The 3,927-nt window shown below is 33.7% G+C and overlaps 1 protein-coding gene across 1 annotated transcript in view; it reads right to left on the reverse strand.

Annotated features, from left to right (window-relative positions):
* The window catches only part of LOC106753397, an 11,392-nt gene extending 7,768 nt beyond the window's left edge, over positions 1–3,624 (reverse strand). The window contains exons 1-3 of the mRNA XM_014635198.2: positions 3,338–3,624; positions 1,663–1,727; positions 948–1,123 (exon numbers count right to left, since the gene is read on the reverse strand). Of these exons, the coding sequence (XP_014490684.1) occupies positions 948–1,123; positions 1,663–1,727; positions 3,338–3,524 (428 nt within the window). The 5' untranslated portion in view covers positions 3,525–3,624. The remainder of the gene's footprint in view (positions 1–947; positions 1,124–1,662; positions 1,728–3,337) is intronic.
* Positions 3,625–3,927: the final 303 nt, after the last annotated feature.

Below are 3,927 nucleotides of genomic sequence, written 5' to 3' on the forward strand. Positions count from 1 at the left end.
TACTACAGAAATTGGATCAGAAAACTCTGAAGGAAAGGAACTCTAAGATGGAAAAATGAGAATCCTGTATAGAACTAGCAATATATAAAAGTTTACAGATAGATAAAATCACTGACACTACGACGGTCCAGGAATCTCCCACTAATAGTACTATTTTCTGTGTCCCCTCACGACCCAAAAACACACATATATATACATAGCTTCCCCACACAACACCTATACAACCACTAACAGATTTCTCAGCTGCTTGAATTTAATCAATTAGCTGTATTTCTTTCTCCCTTATTTCTTCTTTCATAGACCTTCGTAATAGGAGGTTGTATCCTAACAGAATATCAATGAGTTAGTTACTTCAGTGTTAGTTAAACATAAATAGGAGAAGAAGGAGAGGAGAGAGAAGGATGCCAATTTTGTAATTTAAGCATTAGGCCTTTTGAAGGGGAAAGCACTAGAGGAGAGAGTGCTCTCCTCTTTCTTGTTCTTTTCATTCTATTCAATAAAAATCTTTCTTTTCTTTCTCTTTTCAATTCTTGGTTCATAACAAAGTTATCCCAGCTGGACATGGAGGGAGCACAAATTTGGGCCATGGGAAAGCTCCCAGCATTGGTGAGATCCAATTGGTTGGATTGCAAAGACTGAAATTATTTTAGGTCCAAGAAATTCATTCATTCATTAAATCCTAAATCACATTTTATCCTAGATTTACTGTTGGACCACCTGCTTTGTCATGATGCAGTCACATAGCCCTTAATATGAGGAAATCACTGGAAATGCACCTTAATTGTGATCTTCTAGCCCACCTTAATCATAGTCTACATATACCAAATAGAACTTATAGTCTTTGACAGTTTCACAGGGTTGAAATACCTATAAATCAAATTTTAAGACAACCTAATTAAAACATGTTCTCTAGATTTTGTATATGATACATGTCGTCGAAGACTTACTCATCAGTTAATTTGTCCAATCTCACATAAACATATCCACGAGGAGTTGTTTTGAAAGCAAAAAGTTTGATGTCCTCATTGAACTGCATAAGCACCTCCTCAGCAATAGAGAGAGTTCGCTGGCCCCAAGGGACATTTTGCAAGGCAATTCCACCACCATCACCTCCATCACCAATCTACACAAATAGGCAACATCAAATTTAAGAAAAGGTTTAAGTATATCCATTTTATAATTGAACTGGAGATCTTTAATTGAAACCTCTGGACTGAAAACTGGACGGAATTGGTCAAAAGACCAAAGAAATCACAACTGGTTAGAAGATCAGGTCAAAACAGGAATAAACTAGTTCAATTAAGAAAAATTAATAATAAGCTACTTTAACTTTTTTCTTAAAAAGTAAATATTGTTCATCTTTTTAATTATATATATATATATATATATATATATATATACTTATTATTATTAATAAATATTGATGAATGTTGTTAACATTTAATTTAAACATGATAACACGTTTTATTTTAATTTTTATAAGTGCTTTAAATTTTAAAATTATGACTTTTTTTAATATTATTTTATGAATTATTCAATTATTATAATAGTTTCATTGATACGGATTTGAGCACAATTGAACAATTGAACCTTACATCATTTTCTTGACAAGTTTAGTTTTGAAAACATAGATTGAAACCCTAGGAGTTGAATACACAGTACCTTAGGTTCAGTCTCATCTTCCTCTTCCCATCCATCAGTGGTAGCACCTTCATCACTTGTCTCTTCTGCAAATTCCACATACTTGAATCTATCAAAATAATGGCTATAAAAGACTCCTAAAATTGAGAAATACAACTTCACATAGCCTCTTTTGGTAGGGGAATCTATCGATGCACTAGAGGAAAAAAATAATACACCTTATAAAGATATCAGATTTTGGGAAACAAAACAAAGCAATCAACAATGCAAAAAAAGGAAGCAGATTGGGGTTTTTTCAAACCAACTCATGTGACCCCACCAGTTTTGAAGTGACACTCGAATTTTGTTTCACCCATGATTTATGCTTCAATAGTTGTTAGAATTGCAATTCATGCAATTTCAAATGCATACTAACGATAGAACACATTAGGGCACGATACTTACTACAATCATATCAGCATTTGAGCATGAAATGCCTTTAGATTTCTTCTTGCTTCAAAACCATATGGTGGGGCGGGATTGGTTCATTTATTATGTCTTGGGTACAAGGTTGAAATCGTCATCGGTTCTAAGTCATTTCAGATCCCAACCTCCTGCAAATGTGAAATCTAGGTTTCAAGAACTTCTCACAAATCCTATTTTTTGCATTGAAGTTGTTCATCGGCCCTCAAAGCTTCTTCTAGACAAAGCCCAGGACTCATCCGCTTCCTTGAAGAGTACATCTTGTGCTTGTTGAGCTGCCCCCACCCTTTGTTTTGTTTCTTCATTCTATTGTCTCAAGTTATTCATCACACATATGACCTGCTACAAGGTGGGAGTCTCGCCATCATGCACCAATTGGGTGGCATTTCATTGACTCCTAGTTGTTTGAATTTGTGAAATTGTGAGCTCCAAAATGTTCTAAATTAAAGTCGATTGAGGAATCTAAACCAGAGCATTCAAAATGCATCACATTAAGATTCTCAATATACTCAATGGAGGACTCTTAACAATGTCACCTATTTCTAAAATCAAACACCCACGACGACTTCACCCAATCAATGTTGGCCTGACGGTAGCCATTTTCCCTTACATTGACATCTTCACTACAATGCACCTTGATCCACAGCTCAGTAGCCCAATGATAGCCCTTTCCATGACTGACCCAACAGTCAATGAGACAACAAATGCAAATGACTTAAGGACAAGAACAAAGGTTAACTTAGAAAACTAATCTATTATATCGGAGACCCTCATGCCTTAAATGTCACATTAAGTTTATCATTCCACCAAGGACTCGTAATAGAAGTCATATAAAACGTACTCCCATAACACATTTTTTTTATCAGCAACAAACAAACATATCATTAATGGCACAAGGCATCTTATATTCTACCAAAATATGTTTGTCAACCCTCCAAGCCCTTCCCTGTACAGGTTTTGATTTTACATTCCCAATCTGTTTACACATCACTATGGAGACCACCTATATTTAAAATAAGCACGTAACTCCCATTCCACATAAGATATATAAGCACGTAAGAAAAAAATGTATTGAAATGAATAGCATTAAACCCCAGGCAGGCAATAGAAAGCACAAAAGACCATATCAAAGTATTTCTTCCAAGCTTCAAAATCAACTACTTCACTGAAATTAATAGGCCAATAAAGATTATTTTACGGTAAATAGATGAAGGAAGAGAGAGAAAGAAAGAACCTGGAAAATGGTGAGAGAAGGATCTAAGGAAAGTAGAGGAGAAGGAAGAAAGGTGGGATTTGAATGGAGGGAGAGAATCGTTACAAAAGTGGAAGAAGTGTGAATGAGATGGTGTTGTTCGAGGACGTATCAGAACAGCACCAACCCTAATACTCATCCTCTTAATTATGCTTCTTGCCACAGCCATTTCTGATGTTTTCGGTTTACTTCAAACATGTCACAACTTCACAAACAATCCCATCACTTTTGTTTCAGCGTTTTGCCCCTTTCTCGAGTACTCTACAAAGGCGCAATGCTTTTGCATATTGAGAAATTAATTTTGATATTTGGAAATATTTTAAAATAATATTAATAATAACACGCATTCTCTTTCTTTACTATATAAATAATAAAATGTTATAATTATAAAAGTAAATATTATTTTTTGTAATTTTATTATAGACTTTTTTAATTATTTTATAAATAAATTTTGATAAAATAATTATTTTAATTTTAAAAATTATTATTTGAACGGCAAAAAAATATGGCAAAAAAGAAAAATATTATATATCATGGTATAAATGTTATTATTATTATTATTATTATTATTA

The sequence above is a fragment of the Vigna radiata genome, unplaced genomic scaffold, assembly GCF_000741045.1.
Source record: "Vigna radiata var. radiata cultivar VC1973A unplaced genomic scaffold, Vradiata_ver6 scaffold_228, whole genome shotgun sequence".
Taxonomy (NCBI): Eukaryota; Viridiplantae; Streptophyta; class Magnoliopsida; order Fabales; family Fabaceae; genus Vigna; species Vigna radiata.